We start from the raw sequence: 22,391 nt of genomic DNA, 5'->3' as shown, positions 1-22,391 counted from the left end.
ACCATTTCTTCCAGAAAGCAACTTTAGAACTGTTGTTCAAGCCCTTGTACTCTGACATCTGGATAGTGATAGAACCCTACTCCATGGCCTCCCAGACATTACAAGTACACCCCTTAAGGTCATCCTGCATGCCGTAGAACCTCTCGTCCAGGGCCCCATTGCACAGCACATTGCACCTAACCTGCAGCAGGAGGCCATTCTCTGTTGTGGGCGGTGGGGCCTTTGGCTGCTCGCAGTGAAGTTGGCTGCTTCTGTACTGCGCCCAGTCTTTGTGCCCAAGTCACCACAAGCAGCTAACTGCACCACTGGCTGCCAATACCCGCATGGATGGTCAACACCCACCCTGAATGTTCACTGTGTTCAGCAGTGATTGGCTGCATGGCCTGGCCAGCAGGAAAGTCCTACCCCCAGCCACCTCTGGGTGGTCAACCTCTGCTGCACACTGTCTTCAGCTATGTGCAGTGGGAGTTGGTATATATGGTAGTGTACCTTTGAATAGCTATGACAATGAGAGACAGATTGTCAATATATCTTAAAATTTCCATACATAGGATTCTTGACAAATAATAAACTCATTCTCAACATACATAGATCTTTCAATAAGGTATGGACATAGCAAAGAAACAGAGATGTATAGATGTATATAATCACCTTTCATGGTTACCGTCCTCAAGTGCTTGGGGGGTACTGGACTCACTGAAACATCTTTAAAGACAGAATGGGAGAAATTAGGACACCAATGACAAATGGTTGGTCAATAACAGTTTATTAAAAAGTTCAAAAGAGAAGGATGAAAATATTGGGCCTTCTCTGGTATTGGGTTGGTAGCATAGGAACTGAGAGGTATATTTACTAATATTACACCCAACACAATGCAGCAAAACATCTTGCTGCACTGCATTGCGTGTAAGAGAGACAGCAGAAATGCACAATATTTACCAAGATATTGCATATTTATTTTGTCTCCTAGCCATAGCATACTTATGGCATCCTAGCATCAGTGCAGGCACCCTTTAACCATGCTGCAAGGAGGGCTGTGTTATGAGCAGGATTGTTTGTGAGCACTAAGGGACACCTTCCTGAACAAAAATAATCCTTTGAGGCTTTTTCCTAATTCTATGCAGAGGAAGTAACAAGGAGAAATAAAGATATTTTTCCTCGTTACACCTTGGTCAGGAAGGCACAGCATTTTGCCACAATCTCAGTTTAACTGACTTTAATAAATCTGGCACTCTTTGAAAACCAATGAGTGAATGAGTAGGAATGCCCACATTCCACCATGGGAAGCCTCCCTGTTGCAAGGTAATGGAAAGCAGCAATATGGGCTGCTGTGCATTACTTTGAATTTACTAAACCATATAAGGTGGGTTTGCATGGCTTAGTAAATACCATTTATGGACTTATGTTGCCTTGCAAAGACTTCCATCATGCAAGGGCAATGTAAGCCTTAGTAAATAGGCCTCTGAATGTCTTGATTTTCAAGAATCTATTTAACAAATGTAGGTATCTATTTGGTTCCACCGTTCTGGAATGAGGTCTGTGATAATGTATTTGTACTATTATGTCTCATCAACTCTGTGGTGATCAACTATTCAGGTAATGCCATCCTCTGGTATATAATCTTACCAGGATCCTCAACCTTGAAAACCATGAAGCAAGCACTGTTTCGCCTCCAAAACACAGCAAGCATCAAACAACCCACTTCAGAACCAACAAGAAAGAAACTTTATCAACCTTGTTTTCGTTGACATGCAGACTATTACTGACTCACTCCCATACCAATTGACTTTTTTTTACCTTATTGCAGTGGACATTCATAACATATCATGTTAGACAGTGACAGCCAAACAGATCTTTCCTGGACTCCCAAAATGAGTTACTTAAACAAGATCTTGGCCTTCCCTTGAAATTCAGTACAACTACCAGCTTCCAACCCACCATGCTGAGCTGCACATTACAAGACAATGCAGATATGGAGCCCTGAAAACACACAATCCACAACCTAAGCCAAATGTACTGTGACTATCATAAGAACATAGAGACTGCAAATGATCATCCTCCAAACATGGAAAATTATGGTGAAAAAAACTATTTCCAGAAGATCTCACCGAACTAAATCGATTGTCCCTATTCTCCTAAACTGCATCTCCATTAAAACCACCAACCATGCATCTATCATCAATGAGGCCTCTGATTGAATGAGAACTCTCAGAGCCTGTCTAACATTTCATTAATCCAACTCTGGACTACAAAGACTCACATTCAACTATCCACTGCAATGCCATCAACATATTCTTCATTGGCATATCAACAAACTCCACTAAGACATTAACAAGACTACTGACCAATGTACCTCCATCTGTCTTCTCAACCCACCAATTCACTGTTCTAGATATTTGGAACACCCTGAACTCGCTCAGATTCACGATACACAGACAATCTACTTCTCTCTTTAATAATGAAGTCTCTCTCAACAGACATCATCACTCTTCTCATATTGGGAAAAGCCTCCAATGCAACATGTGCCAAAACAACAGGGTTATTGAAAGAATGCTTGAATTAATTTCAGCCACTAATGAGTGCTCCGGCCACATTCCAGACTATAATTTCCACCCACTGCGCCACTGTAGACAGATAATTGCCTTATGCAAGTCAGTTTTACTACTGCTTTAATAGGAACAGCCCAGCCTGAACTGCCATGCCAGGGCCTCTCCAGATGGGATCACAAGCAACTCCAGACCGGTTTCAACCTACGTAAGAGTTGTCAGTGAGCTATAGCTTGAGTTCTATGGTACAGTGAGCATGAGACCCACATCTTGGCTTACCTGTTGTATTTAGGGCACCTAGTGTAAAACAACAAAGTGATTATAGGAATTATTGAATTAGTCTCGGCCACTAGTGATAGTTCGGTGCAGCATTCCAGACCATCATTTTGTGCCCACTGTGCCACTCTTGAAAGAAACCCACTTCATTAAAATAGTCTTGGTCCTGATCCAAAAGTAATAGTCCAGTCTGAAATGCCAAGTCCCCTCTAAGTGGGAACACAAGCAACCCCAGACCAGTTATTCCACACACAGATAACCTAATTCTCTCTTCAATCATGAAATCTCTCTCACTGCTCACCACCTACGTATCTTGACAAATGCCCTTTCCATCAAGGCATATTTTCTGGCGTGCTGAAGACTGGACAGTCCTCTTATTACTGAAAGGAGTGAATCTCATACAATTTAACTATGGCAATTGTTGCCCAATAACACATGTTCCATTCATTAGCATAATAATGGAAAACCAGCCCCAATCACCCGCACTTAAAAAAACAATAAACCAGAGCAAGCCTCCTCCACAACTGGATCAGAACTATGCTATGTGATCCAGTGACTGTAAAGGCAGAAGAAAGAACTCTCCTCATTAACATCTAATTCAAATCCAGAGGGGGATACTAAATGCCCACAGGAATGGAGTATCTGTCCACAAGGGTATGCACCTACTCCCTTGACTCGTGTTTTGCATGTGTCATCAGATATAACATTTAGTGCCATGCCCTGTGGCAAGAAGATACGTCCATGTAGCCTTCCAGAACCTGATTAAGCAAGTGTTATATCACCTAGAACTGTTAGTCCTAGTATGTCTATGTGATGTTTCAATATTCAGTTCAGCGTAGAGTTCCCGCATAGAACCCTGACAGTGGATTCAGTGAAACCAGGTACATTAAGACTCACATTCAGTGCTGAGAGGAACCATTGTGCTGTGACATCTGATAACACAGGACGAATAAAACTGGAAACAATACCTCAGGGAAAAAACACCCCAAACCCTCCCAAAAATGTGGTACATTAAAATGGGAAGGGGAAGATAAGTAAAGTCAAGGGGATGAAGAAATTGTGGGAACTTAAAAAAAATAAAGCAACTACCCAACAAGATATAATCTTTACAATACAAAAATAAAACGCAAGTGAAAGCATTAAATAAAAAACACAAAAAAGTACAATGGGGAGAAGAGAGGGAATCGCCCTCATAAAAAATATACAAAACAATAATATTAGACTGCACTACATTACACATAAAATAAAACAAAAGAGACAAAAAAATAATAATACCAGATTGAACTAACAATATTAATTGTAATTGGTGTCAAAACAGTTCATACGATAGGCACATGATGGTTGTCACCTTGAAATATATCACCTTGAAATTAACTTGGATTTACTAATACCCCCAAAATACATACTTGAAATGCATACCTTTCACTATTCCAAAGATACTTGTAGAAGAAGAAGCAAGTAGCAAAATGCAGTGTAAATTAGTTGCAAGGCAGAGTGGAACCTAAAGTGACCTTCATTAAAAAGTGAAACAAGGGTGTATTACCTTTGCATCTCCTACTGAAACACCCAGTAACATTGTGCTTACATTGTGTCTTGCGTTTAATTTATAGTGAATACCTGGATGTGACTCTTCTTCTGCAAGTATTTCTTGAATAATAGGTGGTACACACGCCATTCCACCAGCCTTTAATAATCATCACCAGTCAAGATTATCTGTATGACTATTCTTGGTCGATGTTCTATGTTGGACCATCATTAAGCAGCAATGGAGCATCTAAGCAATATTCTTTTAGTGCAACCAAAATAACTGAACTAATTTAGGGTTATCAGTTTGATCTTAGACATAATTTCATACAGATAATATTGTATGGTCAGAAGGGCTCAAATAATCTGCAAGCGTTCTAGTTCAACCTTTGCCCATGTGGATTTATGGATCAATTTATTATGAGATAGGTAGATATTGGGCTACTCTTGACATCTGTCATTGCATGGATCAGCCCTACTCCATTGGCTTACCAAAGGCATTGATCTAAATCTAGCTGAACAAATAGAACATATTTCAACTCAAAGGGTTATTCCTGGATCTCTGAGACCCAGAAAATCTTCTTCATGAGCTAACCTGACATAGAGGAAATCATGCAAAAAAAAGTTTCTGTTATTGGAAAATGGTCATGTTTGATGGTGTCAACTATTGTTGAACTTGAACCATGACATGCTTCAGACATTCAATCTGCCAGTAGTGGGCTACATGTGATATTTTCAGGTGTAACCATCACTTCAACATTAATCGCAGGAGATAAAGTTTGAGGTGATTAAATCCAATTACTATGATTTCATCGTTTTGACTCCCAAGGCTGACCAGATTCCCAGCCGAATGGCACCTGGCTGGTGTCTAAAGAGTCACAGGAAACACTTAGTCTATCTAGTTGTTTTATGATCAGATATAGAGACATTGAATCTGGGATGCGTGAACAGCATGCAACTTGTGTTGGTGCTGGGGTGTGGGACTTCGTCCCCCAGCTTGCCCCTGGCAACAGTACACACCTGGCCCTATTTGGAGGAGGGGCTGGTATCCTTCAAAAATTGTATCCAAGTACTGTGGCATAAGGCGCACAAATGGCATGAGGCTTGTGTTGGTGCTGGGGTGGGACTTTGTGTCCCAGCTTGCCTCTGGCTACAGTGCACACCTGGCCCTAGTTGGAGGAGGTAAGAGTATCCTTTAAAAACTGCATCCAAGTAGAGCGGCGCAGGACACGTGAATGGCGCAAGACCTGTGTTGGTGCTAGGGTGGGACTTCATCCCCCAGTTTTCCTCTGGCTACAGTGTACACCTGACCCTAGTTGGAGGAGGGGCTGGTATCCTCCAAAAACTGCATCCAAGTACCGTGGCGCGGGACGAGTGAACTGCATAAGGCTTGTGTTGGTCCTGGGGTGGGACTTCATCCTTCAGCTTGCCTCTGGATACAGAGTACCAGAGGCAACAGGTGGCTACAGAGTACAATAACACAGTATCCTTGTGTTATCAGGGGTGGAGGATATCTAAAAAAAAGATTGAACACTTGGAAAATGGGTAAACAAAGTCTTGGAGCTGTTCCAAAACAGCAAAATTCAGGCAGCCCTTACCTGCTTCAGCACATAGAATCTTCTCTAATAAGTGCAAGCAACATTATTGATAAGGCCCATAGGTGGCTGGCAACCGCGACCTCCCAAGCGCAGGCTCAAGGGACAAATATGGTTATCTTGGAGGGAGAATATAGCTCTTTGAGTGCTTTGGGCGAATAGAGACTAGAGTCTCCCATCACTCGCAATTAGCTGAATGAAATCTCAGGCAGGCTACTTAGCAGGCCTGTAAATTCTGTACCATCAGAGAAAGCTGACGGCCCTCACTTACCTCCAGAATTGATGCCATATGTTTTGGGCTTGACTGGTGTTCCAGCTATCAGTGCCCACAAGAATGAAACGGTTATGAAACTTAGAAACAAAGTTGTACATCGTCTTGCACCAAAATATTGCATGGGCAGCGCTTTGTTTGATCATACACTTATGGTAAGAATAGTAAGTTGGATTGGGCCCACGAAGAAATCACAAGAAGGGGACTGCATAATCATTAATTGTAGATACCCATATAAGCCACCCAACCCGTCCCTCACACACAAAGTACCTAGTCTTCAACCTAAAGACTACACTAGGCAGTCGGAACTGCCGCTAAATAACCACCTTTTCCCCTTATCCAGCCTGGAGGATAATGATTGACTCTCAAATTGCTTTAATTATAGTAATGACCAAATGGCCACCCAGACAATCATGGGTGTTCCAGACTACACCGATGACACGACCATAGAGAGAATTAAACAGTTCACCTCTATAGAACCAGTGCCGGATTCATCGAAAACACGGAGAGTCATCTCTTGGAATATTGGGGGCGTGGCAAATAAAACAGCCAACTGGGAAAATATGTCAAAGGGACAGAGATTGTTTGCCTTCAAGAGACCTGGTCCATGTCTGACATTGCCATAGACAGCTTCACCTGAGTCTGCACATCGGCTATCGCCTCCAGGAGGGTTAGAGCTAAAGGAGGCCTGATGACTTTGATCTCGACTATGGCTTCCTTAAGAATCACCAAAAGTGTTCAGGCCTCTTCACACTTTCAATAGTCTTGCTAAGAAGGGCGGGCAATCCGGACTTTTTGATTATTAACGTTTATAACAATGTTGAGGTTCCATGTGGTAGTAGATGTGGAGCTTGCTTTGGAAAAATTCCTGTCAGATAGTGGCAAAGATGCCTTTTATATTTAGACAGGACACTTTAATTTGCCTAAATGCTTGCTTACTTTGAATAAAGTTTGTGGGTTTGATGATCCTAGTGAGGAAGATATAGATCATTTAACTCACTGCACATACCCTTCTTAATAACCTGGCGCTCAAACATGACATGTATATCATGGTACCCGATCCCACTGCGGATGATGGCCAACAATACTATTTTCTAGGCCTCAGGGGTCAAAGTAACAGAGATCACATACATATTTCTAGAAATAAAAGAGTAAGACTGCATAATCTAGTGATAGGCAAAAACTGTGTAAGCGACCATAATCTCCTTAACGTATTACTTATGTTGCTTATCCCTGCTGATAATAACAGGAACATTAATGCTCACACTTATTGAGTAGAGCAGAGATCGATACATATTAAAAGGCAGATCAATTTATTGATGATTTTCTAAGAGAAAAAAAAGATAACGTCTACTTTTGCTTGCAGGGTAACCCAGAACACATCATGGTTATCAATCCAATATTGAAATCTCAAAATCGATCAATCATCAACTGAGCAAGGTGCCAGGACCAATTGCCAAAAGAATAAGGGGTGATTTGATTGTTACTGCTCCAAGGGACATAGAGAATTAATCAAGCAGTTACATGCTTTCCCAAGGGACAGAGTTGCTATTATAGAGAGTAGAACACGTTTCAAACAGGCCATTAAGCTAAGAAAGCAGAATCTTCAGGAAATAATCTGGGCCAATCTGACACATGCAGCAAACACACGAGACAATATTCTTTTTCGGAGGGTCGTAAATGCCCCGTTTTTTAATGGCAATCCTAGTCCGAATCTGGCAAAATTCCATAGGGACGGATGTCTGGGTTGACTATTTTACATCTATTTTTGTACCGACTCTTGATTTTAAATTGGAGGACTGTCAGGTACTAATTATTGATAATTTAAACCTCACATTTGATATTGAGGCAACCCAGAGAGCGCTAGCAAAATCAGCATTGGGGAAGGTTCCCAGACCTGATGGGGTACCCATCAATATATATAAACATCTTCCAGATTTATGGGTCCCCTGCTTACACAGGTGTGCAATTCAGCCAGGGAGGGCCACCTCCCCCATACTTGCCCTGATTCCATAATTATCCCTATTTTCGAAAAAGGCTCAAAGCAAGATCCTAGATTTCTAGACCATCTCTCTGTTGGACTCCTCAGCAAAATTATTAGGTAGAGTCTTGCTGGAAATATTAGACAAGTACTTTCACATACACAATATGGCTTCAGAAGGGGTTTATGAAACGTGGAGCAATGCTTTAATTTAAACCTTTTAATTGGTAAATATTTAAATGTCAGGGCAGGCAAGTTGTATATGTGTTTTGTGGATCTCATTAGTGTGTTTGACATTGTGACACATAACAAGGTATGGGCCACCATGTCAGTCCTTGGAGATCCCAAAGAAATCATTGCATTACTGGCTCACTTGTACAATAATCTCACCGCAGGGGTTCATTTTGAAACTCAAGGGGAAGTCACCAAGCCCATTAACATACATAAAGGATTTAAACATCAGTGTATCTTGGACCCCTTTCTAATCAGCATCTATATTAATGGCATTGACGAACGGCTCCAGTCACTTGGCACTGGTTTTATGGAAAGTCAGGAGGCTAGCATTATGCATAACCCCTTTTATTTACCACTTCCAAGACAGCAACTTTCAAAGCGCCATTATAGAACCAAGTATGACAACACCAACAAAATTGAACTTTTAGTTCATAAAACATCCCAGCGCTACAACGTCCTCCTCTTTTGTTTGATGCGTCTGAGCATATAAGTATATATTTCATATACTTCTTTATTAGTCCTTTTACATTACTATATTTAAATGTATTTTTTTAACTCTAGGTAGTAATGTGTTAAAGTGGATATATATTTGTTCAGAATCCAATTTATGGGTTCCAACATATGCTTAGTTTAAAGGTAAGTTTATCTTATTGTCTAAGTATATTTATTTTTCAAAGAAAATATAGGTAAAATATTTATTTATTTGCTAATTTAAGACTAAGCGAGATTAAGTAGTATGTAATTCAGATGCTGTTTCTTTATTTTGTACCGATATCTGAGCAGTTAATCAGGATTTAATTTTTTAATTGGGCTCGAGCCGCTCTGGTCACACATTCACATGGACAGAGATCTCAGCTGCTGGCATTGACATGATGGTAGAGGTTACATGGCTTTTTGGAGCACATGCAACCTCGCTGTAGTTAAGAGCGTCTTATTGATGTAGTTAAACTAATGGAGGTTGAGTGGCCTTTTGGATCGCACAGAACCTCAATTTCAGTTAAGCTTCTGGTTGACGCGGACAAACTAGTGGAGGTCGCGTGCACTTCTGAGCGCATGGTAGCTCCATTTGAATAAGAAGCATCCAATTTTTGTTTTAAATAAATAAATGAAGATATCATGAAGGTTCTTACCTTCTAGAGCATTTAAGTCACAAAGGTCATAGTGACACATTACAAGTTGAAAGGAAGGCTAAAAATAAATAAATAAATACAAAATAAACAGGAAACAGGAACTGGATACTCAGCACAGCACAGAATTCTTGTTTATTCTATCTATATCTATCAATCTATATTTCGTGAGTTCAAGCCATTTTGAAGTCTAAATAGAATGCTGAGTGTGATTCTTTCAGGCACTGCTCTGAGAGTGTAGCAATCACATGCTGAAGGGGATAAGTGAACTACTTTTATTAAAAAAGAAATTTGATAGTAAATATTTTCTGAGCAGAAAATGTATAATGTAATTTATACATTGGCATTGTATCTGAGGAACAGACTAGGAGAGATTTGCAGGAGAAATAATGAGGGATATTATAAGACGAGAGTTAAAGGTAACTGTAAAAGAGACAGTTTGTAATATATTAAAAAGTAGAAAGAGAAACAAATGGATAATGGTGAGGAGCATTAGACCTTCTCTGAGGAGAAAGATTCCTCAAATAAAGGACCAGGAGGCAAATGTTTAAGTAAAACAAAAGTTAATGGTTGAGGAGCTGTCTATATCATCAAAAATAGGAGCCCTAAGTGCTTCAAATGGCAACTAATTCCAAAGCGGCACAAATGAGAGCCAGATTAACCTTGCAAAATAATTCCCTGATGAGTAGAAAGGTGAAGTAAATTATGCACTAGATAAATATATATTTCATATGACTTATGATGATGAGGATATTTTTTCAGGCACAGAGTTTGGAGATACAGAAAATTCCACTAGAAAGATTGAAAAGTATATGAAAGACCCTCTGGAACAGAAAATGTGCGATCCTAAAGAGATACAACACCCTAGGAGTTACGACTGGTGGCCTATGGGTCACATGGCAGACTATGTAAAGAATAAGATTATGAAACCTCTGGAAAGAGAGGAAAGAAACATTATGAGGGCTGAGTGCTCAAGACCAGTAATTGGAGACAAGGTTACTATGACTTCAAACTTAGACCCAGAACGTATTACCTACTTGTTTAAACTTTGAAGGGATTCAAGAAAGGGTCTGGAATGATTTCTAAAACAATGCGAAGACAAGTTATTAGATGTTTTAGGTCCTATAACGCATATCTTTGATTAATGGAAGTGACACTGATTTAGAATTGCTCAGAGGCTGGTGCCAAGATGCAATTTGTTTTCTTGGAAATTATAACGCTAGTATTATAGTAGAAAGGAAAAAGGCAGTATTATTTAGGATCAGCTCAACCTTGGGGATCTTACTAGAAAGGAGAGTGGCTGAGATACTGAAGAACTTCTGTTCAGAGAGGGTATGGTCAAATCTCTGGGGACATTTGTGACCACATTCACTGCATTAAAAAAGGCTCAAACGTCCATGCTAAAGGTTGTCAATACATATCATTTACATCAGAAGGCCAGAAGGAGAGGGCAACCTTCTGGCTGAGAATATTATAAGACCCAGATGGGATATGGAAGAACTAACTACTGTGGCAATACATGTACAACAAATGTCTACCCCCAGAGAGGAAGAGGAAACAAAGGACGATCTTCTAGAGGAAGAAGTCAACATTCTTTCTCAACAGGTAAGTATGGAGATAACGTATGTTTCTTCCCAGTTAAAGGTGGGAGGAAGGTTGAGGTTTTTCCTAAGATAATGGGAAAAGATAACTCAGGATCAGTGGGTCCTTTTGGCAGTAAGTTGTTCCTAGATAGAGTTCGACAGTATTCCCATGCAGGACAAAGAACCAAGCTGGTAAAGAAAGAGGTTGGTCAGTTACAAATGAAATAGGAAATATCTTTGATGGAAGTAGCTTGGGTAGTTGGTCATTTGTCATCTTCAATACAGGCTGTATTCCTAGGTCCTTTGCACTACTGAGCTTTCCAGTGATTGAGGAATTTAGGTTTATCAAAGAGTTAATGGTATGGAGACAAAGTGAAACTGTCAGAGGATGCGAAGGTAGAGTTAACTTGGTGGTTGGAAAACTTGGAAGCAAGAAACAGTCATGCAGTGTTTCTGACAGTTCCGGATTTTGTATTAAATTTGGATGCAAGCATTTTAGGATGGGGTGCAATGTGCAACAGTCAAGAGAAAGGAGGGGGGTGGAACATGTCAGAGAAGCAAGAACATATACATTATTTGGAGATTAAAGCAGGTTTCTTTGATCTGCACAGTTCAGTTTCAGAGAGACTTTGAAGGGTCATTCAGTCCTTCCAAGGATGGACAGCACCACTGCAGTGTCATATATATTAAAACTTGAAGGAAGCAGATCCAAGCGATTAACAGAGATAGCGAAGGAAATGTTGAGTTTTTGTCAGGAGTATTTGACAGCGCATTATTTACTAGGAAAGGAGAATGTAATTGGAATTCTCAGTTTTACAAGGATTACAGCGAATGGATGTTAAACAAGCACATTTTCAAGGAGATAGAGTTTTTCCTAGGCCCAATAGAAGTACACCTCTTTGCATCTAGATTAATGTTCCAGAAGAAGAATTATTTCAGCTGGCACCCAGATCCAAATGCATTAGCACTGGATGCTTTTACTCAGAATTGGACAGGTTTGAAGGGGTATGCATTCCACCTTTTGCAAAGATTTGGGGGTTATTTTCTGCAGGTCAGGAGGCAGAGTTGTCAATTGGTAATGGTAACTCCTATTTGGAACACTCAGGTTTGGTTTCCTTCAGTTTTAGAGAAGGCAGTGGAAATTCCATTACTGATAGATTTTTGTCAAGGAATGTTGATAGGGGTAGATGGAGAAGAAAATCCTTTTGTGGAAGCAGGTATGATCACCCTTCTAGTTTGGAGAGTATTAGGAGTTCAGAAAGATTCAGAGTACTTTTGGGGAAGGCTTCTGAGCTCTTTAATGGGTCTGAGGCTCCAGGGGCAAAGAAGAGGTAGCGGGGAGCATGGAGTGCATGGGCACATTAGTGCGTGGAACAGAGTTTGAATCCCATGGAAGAAGATGAGGTTGAGGTAGCCAATTTCTTAGCAAAATTGTTTGATCAGGGTTTATCGTATAGAACCTTGAGTTGCTACAGATTGGCTACACCTGCAGGACATTCTCTTTTGAAAGGTTTGTCTGTAGGTAGGAATCTGTTAGGTTAGTTTGTAGAGTAATGAAAGCTATCCTTTTGAAAAGGCCTCCTAAGGCAAGATTTGATAAATTGTGGGATGTGAATTTGGTTCTGAAATTGTTTGACAGTTAACCAACAAATAGGTTTTTTGGATTGAGGCAATTGTCATGGAAATTGGTGACTCTATTGTTTGATATCATTTACATGAATTTCTTATGTTCAGGCTTTGGATTTGGAAAGTAGATTCTTCCAACCAGAAGGATATTGTTTAAAGTATCGAGGAGGACAAAAACTATGTCAGAGACTGTGTTTTATCCATATTTTGAGTAAAAGGCCAAAATGTTGTATTGTTAGATGTATCAGAAACTGTGAGAAGAGGATGGGAGAATTCAGGGCGGATGGTGTAACTCAGTTGTTGCTTTCTTATGTGAAACATTTTAGAGCTGTTTCAGTGGTAACTACTGCTTGTTGGGTGAAATATGTTATCAGAGAAGCAGGAGTGGATGTGGAACGGTTAAAAGCTCATTCTATTAGGGGAGCTATGTCATCTCAGGTGTTTTGTTCAGGGGGGAGATTTTGAAGATCACAGATTGATCTAATGCGGAGGTGTTTAGGACGTTTTATTTTAAACCAGTAGCGCATATATCTAGTTCTCTATTGAGAAGCTTTGTACATCCATAATGCTATCCTCCTGTCTTGCCCTAAAATGTCAATTCTCGTAGTTTTTATGATCAGAGAATCGTGATTTTATTAAAGACAAGGAGGTTAGAATTATCCCTCCCTTCCCTTGGAAGGAGTAAAAAAAAAATTAAGATGCAATCTAATCCAATGAATTGTATGTACTTTATTAGTATTGTTTATATTGAAGTACAAGTATTTAGAATTGCAGTAGGCATATTTCTGGAAATTATATAGTAATTATATTATTATGTTTTTCTTTAGACAATTGATGTTTCATTTTGGAGGAAAATTGCAAGAGAACGAGTAGGATAATCAGAACAGCACCAAAAGAGGAGGAAGTTGGAGTGCTGGGGTGTTTATTAGACTGAAAGTTCAAATTTGTTTGTGTTATCATGCTTGGCTCTATAATGGAGCTTTGAAGGTTGCTGCTTGCAAGTGGTGAATAAAATGGTTTATGCATAATTCTAGCCTACTTGCCTTTAATAAAATCACAATTTTCAAATCATTAAAACTATGAGCATCGACATTCTCCCAGAGCAGTAGCTAGATCTGTACCAATTTTGTTATGCGCTGACAATGCTGTTCTTTTAGCACTAACTCCATCTAGCCTCCAAGTGCTTATTAATTCTTTCAGTGAATACATTGAAGGAATTGACTTGAAGATAAATCAGACCAAGATGTTTATTATGTCATGTGTAGGAAGTTGGCTCTGTATGCACTATTTCAAAGTAAGAAATAGCATGCACAGAGTCCAAGGGGTCCCCTTAGAGGTAAGATAGTGGCAAAAATAGATAATTCTAATGCTCTATTTTGTGGTAGTGTGGTCGAGAAGTAGGCTTATCAGAGGGTAGTGTTAAGCATTTGTTGTACACACACAGGCAATAAATGAGGAACACACACTCAAAGACAATTCGAGGCCAATAGGTTTTTATACAGAAAAATATATTTTCTTAGTTTATTTTAAGAACCACAGGTTCAAGATTTACAAACAATACTTTAAATGAAAGGTATTTCACTTAGAAACTTTAGGAACTTTGAATTAGCAAAATAGCATATACAGTTTTCACACAAATGGCAATAAGCTATTTTAAAACTGGACACATTGCAATTTTCAACAGTTCCTGGGGGAGGTAAGTGCTTGTTAGTTTTGCAGGTAAGTAAACCACCTACAGGGTTCAAAGTTGGATCCAAGGTAGCCCACCGTTGGGAGTTCAGAGCAACCCCAAAGTTACCACACCAGCAGCTCAGGGCTGGTCAGGTGCAGAGGTCAAAGTGGTGCCCAAAACACATAGGCTTCAATGGAGAAGGGGGGCCCTGGTTCCAGTCTGCCAGCAGGTAAGTACCCGTGTCTTTGGAGGGCAGACCAGGGGGGTTTTGTAGGGCACCGGGGGGGACACAAGTCAGCACAAAAAGTACACCCTCAGCGGCACGGGGGCGGCCGGGTACAGTGTGCAAACAGGCGTCCGGTTCGCAATAGGATTCAATGGGAGACCAAGGGGTCTCTTCAGCGATGCAGGCAGGCAAGGGGGGGGGGGGGGTTCTTCAGGGTAGCCATCACCTGGGCAAGAGAGAGGGCCACCTGGGGGTCGCTCCTGCACTGGAGGTCGGATCCTTCAGGTCCTGGGGGCTGCGGGTGCAGTGTCTTTACCAGGCGTCGGGTCTTTGAAGCAGGCAGTCGCGGTCAGGGGGAGCCTCGGGATTCCCTCTGCAGGCGTCGCTGTGGGGGCACAGGGGGGTCAACTCTGGCTACTCACGGTCTCGTAGTCGCCGGGGAGTCCTCCGTGTGGTGTTTGTTCTCCACAAGTCGAGCCGGGGGCGTCGGGTGCAGAGTGTTAAGTCTCACGCTTCCGGCGGGAAACATGTGTGGTTTCAAAGTTGCTTCTTTGTTGCAAAGTTGCAGTCTTTGTGGAGCAGAGCCGCTGTCCTCTGGAGTTCTTGGTCCTTCTAGATGCAGGGTAGTCCTCTGAGGCTTCAGAGGTCGCTGGACCCTGTGGAACGCGTCGCTGGAGCTGTGTCTTTAGAAGTGGGGAGACAGGCCGGTAGAGCTGGGGCCAAAGCAGTTGGTGTCTCCGTCTTCTCTGCAGGTTTTTCAGCTCAGCAGTCCTTCTTCGTCTTAGGTTGCAGGAATCTATCTTGCTGTGTTCTGGGAGCCCCTAAATATTCGATTTAGGGGTGTGTTTAGGTCTAGGGGGTTAGTAGCCAATGGCTACTAGCCCTGAGGGTGGCTACACCCTCTTTGTGCCTCCTCCCTGAGGGGAGGGGGGCACATTCCTATCCCTATTGAGGGAATCCTCCATCTGCAAGATGGAGGATTTCTAAAAGTCAGAGTCACCTCAGCTCAGGACACCTTAGGGGCTGTCCTGACTGGCCGGTGACTCCTCCTTGTTTTTCTCATTATGTCCTCCGGCCTTGCCGCCAAAAGTGGGGCCGTGGCCGGAGGGGGCAGGCAACTCCACTAGCTGGAGTGCCCTGGGGTGCTGTAACAAAGGGGGTGAGCCTTTGAGGCTCACCGCCAGGTGTAACAGTTCCTGCAGGGGGAGGTGAGAAGCACCTCCACCCAGTACAGGCTTTGTTACAAGCCACAGAGTGACAAAGGCACTCTCCCCATGTGGCCAGCAACATGTCTGGTGTGTGGCAGGCTGCTAAAACTAGTCAGCCTACACTGGTAGTCGGTTAAGGTTTCAGGGGGCACCTCTATGGTGCCCTCTGGGGTGTATGTTACAATAAAATGTACACTGGCATCAGTGTGCATTTATTGTGCTGAGAAGTTTGATACCAAACTTCACAGTTTTCAGTGTAGCCATTATGGTGCTGTGGAGTTCGTGCATTACAGACTCCCAGACCATATACTCTTATGGCTACCCTGCACTTACAATGTCTAAGGTTTTGTTTAGACACTGTAGGGGCATAGTGCTCATGCACTTATGCCCTCACCTATGGTATAGTGCACCCTGCCTTAGGGCTCTAAGGCCTGCTAGAGGGGTGACTTATCTATACCTATAGGCAGTGTGAGGTTGGCATGGCACCCTGAGGGGAGTGTCATGTCGACTTAGTCATTTTACCCCCTCTAGCACACACAAGCTGGCAAGCAGTGTGTCTGTGCTGAGTGAGGGGTCCCCAGGGTGGCATAAGACATGCTGCAGCCCTTAGAGACCTTCCCTGGCATCAGGGCCCTTGGTACTTGAGGTACCAGTTAAAAGGGACTTACCTGGATGCCAGCATGTGCCAATTGTGGAAACAAAAGTACAGGTTAGAGAAAGAACAGTGGTGCTGGGGCCTGGTTAGCAGGCCTCAGCACACTTTCAAATCATAACTTGGCATCAGCAAAGGCAAAAAGTCAGGGGGTAACCATGCCAAGGAGGCATTTCCTTACACAATGCACTTTTAAAAAAGGGAGAACCTACCCTTTCTTTTAAAAAGGAGTTCAGATCACAAGCACAAAGCACTTTAATTACTTATGCCTTGGATTTTCAGAAGCTGGGGACTGGAAAACACAAAGGTAATCTTGTATCACCAACTTGGCCAGGAACAACAAAGCCATTTTCAGATTTGCTGCTAAATTAGGATTTAAATGTATACCAGACATGATTACATTATATAATGCCAAGACAATTTCTGCTGCTATGTATGGGGTAGTGATTTGGGTCTTAGGGGATAATACCAACCTGCAAACTCAAGAAGACAAATTCTTGAAAAGGTTGTAGGAGGTTCCAAAATCAACCCCTTGCACCATTAGTCACCAAGAACGTAGTTTAGAGCCCATAGCAGCAAAGTTTGCTGTGAGATCGTTATTGCTTTGGCATTAGGTCTTGTCCAAAAATGTAGCTATTTTAACTCAGGACATTATAAGAAACTGACTGCATGTTGCTAGACCAAGCATATAAGTTAACTTGGCTATCTGAAATTGAAAAGGCCTTATATATTATAGTTATAACATGAATTTGTGGGATACCCAGGGGAATATGATTTATAAAAAAAAAAACACCCTGAAGCATTTAGGAAAGGAAATCTGTGGCTAGGCTATTAGTAGTAAGGTAGAGACAAAACTGACAGTTGCATTATACACATCTTATCAAACTTTCCATGGACTACAGCAGTACCTGGGTTGTGTTTACCATTTATATCATAGGTTTTTATTGACTAGGTTTCGAGTCTCAGTTTTCCACCATCTAGTAGCCTTCCCAACTGGCTCTAAGTGGTCACCTAAGGACTTTAAATGTCACTGTGATAATATAACAACACAAGCCACACTGCATGTGACTATTTTCTGTAAATTTTATCACAAAGGCAGGAAGAAGCATTTGAAGCCCCTTTTCTTAAGTGAAGGCCTATTTTCCTATAAACTAGCATATCAATTTTTGATTGAAATTTGAGATGTCAAGTCTAGCCAGGCCATTGCGTCCTTCCTTGCCTAAGTTATAAAATCCAGTTCATCTCTAATGCTACCATGACAAGTGGTGGTACTTACTAGTAATACACGTAGACTAATCCATTTATCCATAGTGCATCTTCTTGCTTCATTTCCTGATGTATATTGTGATATTCAGTTTTATAGCCTTTTTAACTGTGATGACTGATTTTAACTAATAAGTTATGATGTGTCTAATAATATTCACGGGTAACTGTTTTATTGTTATTTTATATGCTTTTATAGCCATTTTCAACTAACCAAATAAAGTTTTACAATTGAATTGAATTTGTGATGAATTAATGTCTGGGTAAATTGTTTGTAAGGTGATCTATGATAATGTACACATGCATATTTTTCTGTTCACTGATTTTGTAATGGGCATTCTCTCTTCTTACCTTGGATGGCCCTGATTACAGTTACTTTGGAGTCAGTGTCTCTCACTGGCAGGTCCTCTGCAGACTCTTCCATCAGGTTCACTGACATAATGGTACTAGGTGCCTGAAAGAAGAAGATAGTTTAGGAAGGATGGACATGGAGCATGACGTGAGGCGGGAAAGGGTTATCCACCTTTCTCTTCTGTTACTTTTTCCTTCATTTCTCATGTCTGCAATTTTCTACAGAATCTGTCTACCCCTTCTCAACATTGCTATTTCATTCAGTCCTATTGGTTACCACATCTGTTTTTCTTACTTCTTCCTCTCTTATGTACTCTTTTTGAATCCTTACAGGAAAGTTTCTTTGTTGTTTTGAGCTCTGTGTATTACCTTTCGCCTTCCAGTTGTTCCATCCTATCCCATTTCTTCAGTTGTCTAATTTTTGATGTTTTCTCATTTTAACCCTTACCATATGAGAATATTGTTATCACTTTTAAAGCCAAAAAGAACCTAAGAGAGAAGAGAAACGTTGAACTGTGCTGAATGTCAATTAACACTAGTTTTCTAACATTGACTGTTCCTCTTTTTACCTCGATTCGAGAAGTCACGGGGACCACCAGGCATATCAACAAGGAGGCTGTAAGTGTTTCTTACAAATAAGGAAACTGGGTGCTTGGTCTGTGGTGGAAAATTGGTCTGCCTAGTTTCCAGGACTTCTGGTCTAGCAGTAAAGGATGTGTTCAAAGGAGGTGGCTTGAAGGTTGAGACTCGATGTATCATAGTACAGTTTTCATACTTAATATTAGGTCTGGGTGGAATTTCGATTACTCTTGAGTAAATGGAGTCATTACGGTAATTCTGAGTTACTCTTTGACACAGAATTATGAATAGTTATTCGATTACTCCTCCTTGCATAAACTCATTTTATTTGGAGGGAAAATCCTACAACGAGAAAATATTTAGCGAGCACAAGGGGCTCACACTTGTTTTTCATTTTCTGCTGCATTTAGCGCTTTTTCTTAGTGCAAAATGTCGCCTAGCATCCAAAATGGATGTGAGGATGCATTTTGTACTAAGAAAAAAGTGGGGGAAATCCTACCCTATGAGCATATTTACCAAGCACAAGCACCTGTTCTCACTTGCTATTTGTGGTCTGTTGCATTTTGCACTATTTCTTAGCGCACAATGCATCATCACATCCATTAGGAATGTGTTGGGGCATTTTTGCTCTAAGAAATAGCACTAAATGCAGAATTACTGTTCTCTCATCTCCATGATTATTCTACATGAAATTACGTGAGTTACCCTCACCCCTACTTAAAATATAGATATAAAATGCAGCGATTATTATTTTGCATGAAAAGAAGAATCCTTTATTAACTCGTTACCTAGAAAAATAATTTAGAACACAGAGGATTGTTATCCTCCCAGTGACACATACAGTAATGATCTTGATCTCTAATTAAATGCAATCAGATAGAAAAATACATTAGGTATATAGTATAATAACTGGAACAAGTGGAAAAAGAAAGGCAAAGTGACTGTCTCAGTGTGCACATGGAAAGTTATGGCGCATAGAAACTAGATTTGCCTACCATGGCAAGGGTTAGAGTTTGCCAGAAACTAGGACCTTAAATATATTATTATCCACGTTTTTGATTGGTACTGAATCACTGGCTCCATGTTATAGGGGCACAGATTTTGGTATTGTAGTGGGCCATCAAGGGTCTGACCCTCAGAACAAATTAAGATGTGGGCCTACAGGCACACAGAGCACAGACAGGGACCTGCATGACTTGGAGCTTTTTCTGATGTGCATGACCTAATTGTAGTAATGGCCTTATGCTGACAAATATTGCAGCTAGTGAGTACCAGGACAAGGCAAGTGGGTGGGGTCCATTACATGAACAGAGTGAGCTTTTGTACAGCTGTGTATCAGAAGGTTGATAGAAAATCTCCTCTAGCATACATTTCATGGCATAACTATTATTCACAAACATATAGCTCCATTGAGTGTAGATTTTCTGTCATTCACTTCTATAGGGTGATATTTTATTAAACTATACTTAGGCATTGATATTTTGGCATTACACCATTGGTACTTTGTTTGCAAGACAATCACCACAGTCATCACTCAGCTCAGCCTCACTAGTACTCCCTCACTGATCCATGATGCAAAGTAGACCTAGTGTTTTTGGTAATTTCTATTTAATCCATGGACTTCTTAGTCAGATGGGGACTTGCATCCAGATAATTACCGCAGGATTATTAGGGAAGTGCAGAAGAGGTCCAGCAGAGTATTATATTTAGTAGTAGCCTAGGGAATGGGCAGCATGCTGGAAACATGCTAGACACATGGCATTTCTGTCACATCACCCTCATTTGGTGGATGTTACACTCTTTTTACTGATATCCACGCCCCTAACAAACAAAATGCCTCCATAGACTTTAATGGGGTCACCCCCCTTTTAAACCTTAAACACACTCCAAAAAGAGTTTATACTGTATTCACTTTAATGGGATCACCCTCTTAAGGACTTCACATGACTCAAAATTTAAAGTCAAGAGGTTGACAGGTATGCATTCACCACTGACACTTTTTGCCAGGCACCATGGACAACTCACATAGGGCCAGATGTAGCAAAAAAAAAAATTTGCGACTTGCAAATTGCGAGTCATACCGACTCGCAAATTGCAACTTGCAAAATTGGATGCAGAAGGGTGTCTCAGACACCTTCTGCGACTCGCTATGGGGTCGCAAAGACCCACCTCATGAATATTAATGAGGTGGGTCGCAAATTGCGACCCCATAGCGAGTCCCTACACTCACAGGGATGGTGGCCTGCTGGAGACAGCAGACCTCAATGTCTGTGACTGCTTTTTTTAATAAAGCAGTTTTTTTTTAATTGCAGCCCGTTTTCCTTAAAGGAAAACGAGTTGCAATTCAAAAAAATTATGAAACCATTTGGTTTCATTTTTTCAGAGTAGGCAGTGTTCCATTGGACCACTGCCTGCTCTGAAAAAATATTTTCAGCGACATTCACAAAGAGGAAGGGGTCCCATTGGGACCCCTTCCCGTTTGCGAATGCGTTACCACCCACTTCAAGTGGGTGGTAACTGCGAGTTGGTTTGCGACCGCTTTCGCGGTCACAAAGCAACTCAGCATGGCGATGGGGTCGTAAATAGGAAGGGAACACCCCTTCCTATTTGCGAGTCGCATCCTCAAATTGCGAGTCGGTACCGACTCGCAATTTGAGGATGAGCATCGCGTTCGGCCCGTTGCATGCCGCAAACTGCGTTTTTCGAAGTTTGCGACATGCAAAAGGCTTCCTACATCTGGCCCATAGTGTGCTAAGATACACTGCACACACTACACCTATTTCTGGGAAAAGCACAATGGGATGCATCCTTAGAGCCATACTTACAACCACAGTATGATAAGCCATATCTAAGTGGGTGCACTTTTAAGTAGAAATGTAGAAAAATTATATTCATGTTTTGTAATGACACCTATCTACTGGAAAATAACACATGTATGTATGTATGTATTCATATTCAATGTATTGGAATTATGGTATCATACTTAAATGTTATATCATTTCAATTATTCATCACTAATTGAACTTATGAAGACAATTGCATGCATAGTTATGCATTCAGATGTGCTTTGAATTCTATGTTAAATTGACCTAAGAAGGCCTGAGGTTTTTGAATGTTTAACCTTCAATGTGGAGTTTTGCTTGTGTTGCATTTTCTTTATTTGAAGGTGAGTCTGCACAATTCTACAGGTAATGAAAGGCCTGTGTTTGGTTTGAGATAAAGGGGGATGGGAGGGTAAGTTGGCAAGGATAAGAAGTGCTGACTAGAGGATGTGACGATGGACTTTCCTTTGATCTCCTGGACAAGTGAGGCATCCACTGTCATTCTGATGTTAGTCTTGTGAGATGAAATCCTAATGTGAGTTTCAGATTCCAAACTGTGTACAGAAGGTGGAACGTCACTGGCAATGATGCTGTCTACTTTCAAAGGTTCTACAGGGTCTAAAGTGGTGTTTAGTTAGTTAGGTGAGGCAGATTAACTTAGGCTGCCTCACCTAACTATGACTAGAGCTGACCCTTAGAGAGGTACAGTTCTCTCTGACTGAAGTGGCTTTGTGCTACGCACGTCTCTCTCTTGCAGAACTTCTACTGAGGTTTCTGTTATGCTAACACTCTTGATTATAATCATATACCCTACCTTTCCAGAGAAATCTTTAGGTTTTCCTTTAGCTTAATTAG

General features: G+C 41.2%; 1 protein-coding gene across 1 annotated transcript in view; it reads right to left on the bottom strand.

Moving 5' to 3' along the window:
- RPGRIP1 (RPGR interacting protein 1) overlaps positions 1–18,234 on the bottom strand; it is a 224,866-nt gene extending 206,632 nt beyond the window's left edge. Inside the window, exons 1-2 of the mRNA XM_069242083.1 lie at positions 18,136–18,234; positions 652–705 (exon numbers count right to left, since the gene is read on the bottom strand). Coding sequence (XP_069098184.1) covers positions 652–705; positions 18,136–18,223 — 142 coding nt within the window. The 5' untranslated portion in view covers positions 18,224–18,234. The remainder of the gene's footprint in view (positions 1–651; positions 706–18,135) is intronic.
- Positions 18,235–22,391: the final 4,157 nt, after the last annotated feature.

This window comes from Pleurodeles waltl, chromosome 6 (genome assembly GCF_031143425.1).
Source record: "Pleurodeles waltl isolate 20211129_DDA chromosome 6, aPleWal1.hap1.20221129, whole genome shotgun sequence".
In the NCBI taxonomy this organism is placed as follows: Eukaryota; Metazoa; Chordata; class Amphibia; order Caudata; family Salamandridae; genus Pleurodeles; species Pleurodeles waltl.
This window is presented reverse-complemented; position numbering and strand designations above follow the sequence as displayed.